The 1263-nt window shown below is 41.1% G+C and overlaps 2 protein-coding genes across 3 annotated transcripts in view; one reads left to right on the forward strand and one right to left on the reverse strand.

Moving 5' to 3' along the window:
* mdn1 (midasin AAA ATPase 1) overlaps positions 1-1263 on the forward strand; it is a 1030807-nt gene that overhangs the window by 597786 nt on the left and 431758 nt on the right. The window lies entirely within an intron of this gene.
* Positions 1-1263, reverse strand: part of ddhd1b (DDHD domain containing 1b) — a 52844-nt gene that overhangs the window by 8795 nt on the left and 42786 nt on the right. For both annotated transcript variants that reach the window (XM_032542342.1, XM_032542341.1), the window contains exon 9: positions 277-426. In XM_032542342.1, coding sequence (XP_032398233.1) covers positions 277-426 — 150 coding nt within the window. The remainder of the gene's footprint in view (positions 1-276; positions 427-1263) is intronic.

The raw sequence follows: 1263 nt of genomic DNA on the forward strand, positions 1-1263 counted from the left end.
TGAATAATTGAGCAGTCTCGCAACATTACTTCTACACATTGTATTTGAACGGAATTGCCAGTTTTTGATTGTTTTACTGTGTAATCTAATAGCAAAACCACAGATTTATAAAAGTATCCATTGAAAGGTTTGTTTCTGTTAGCCATTACACTATACTCATTACTTCCTAAACATCTGGCAACAAGCAATAATAGACAGATAATAGATAAGGGTGAAAATTGCAATCTAAGCAGAATGGTGACACAGTCAGGGTGTGGTATGGGAGCTGTAGCTCACCACAGGGTCTGTGGGATGAAAGATGTTGAAGAGGCGTTTGCAGATAGTAGTGGGGAGGATGTGATCCTGCACACCATTATTTCCAGGCCGGATTCCTCGCAATGCCAAGAAAACAGCCAGAGGAGAGCCCATGCAAAAGAAATTTTCTACCTGCAACATAAAGAACAGGCTAAACTCAACATGAGAGAATAAAAGACACTCCACTTGAAAGGTCTTTAACCCCTATATGCTCCTACAGAGCTTAAAAAGTCTAACCACAGTTGCGACCGCTTTAGCAGCATTGCTATCCCTGTTAACTAAACAAGCTGCAAGGTGGCGGATTTCTGCTGCGCCCATACTATCACGGTACAACGGCGGACTCAAATACACAACTCAGACAGGGAATCACAGATAAGTAGATGTATTCTTTCAAGAACAATGCAGGCAAAGGTACACCAGGAGCAGGCAATTATCGTCGTCAAGAATCAGGCAAAGGTCCAATAAGGTAAAGGTACAACAGGAGCAGGCAATAATCGTTGTCAGGAACCAGACAAAAGTCCAATAATACCGGGAAAACAAACACAAGGTTAAACGCTGGAGAGACTGACATAACGTACAACTACAATCTGGCAACGGTGAGTGGGAATGGTGAGTAAAACAGTGGGAATGGAAAGCAGAGAAAGGGAGGAAGACAAGAGACCTGAAATGAGAGCGGATGATTACTAGAAAAAATAAAACTGGAAACACTGATGACACAAATGAAACACAGAATAAAAACCTGGCAGAACCTGACACATACATGAAAACCGCCTACAAACCGCCAAGCAATGCATTTAAAGCTCAAATTATTTCAACTTAACAGGTTAACAGTGTTATAAAACTATATTTCACACTATGATGGTTATACTTGGCAATTAATCCATGCTTCACATGCGTGCAGAACCATGGAGGTGGTTCTTTACACCACTACAGTATATACAACATCACTGACATTGCATTGATCAACAG

Source organism: Etheostoma spectabile, chromosome 18 (genome assembly GCF_008692095.1).
Source record: "Etheostoma spectabile isolate EspeVRDwgs_2016 chromosome 18, UIUC_Espe_1.0, whole genome shotgun sequence".
NCBI classification, from domain to species: Eukaryota; Metazoa; Chordata; class Actinopteri; order Perciformes; family Percidae; genus Etheostoma; species Etheostoma spectabile.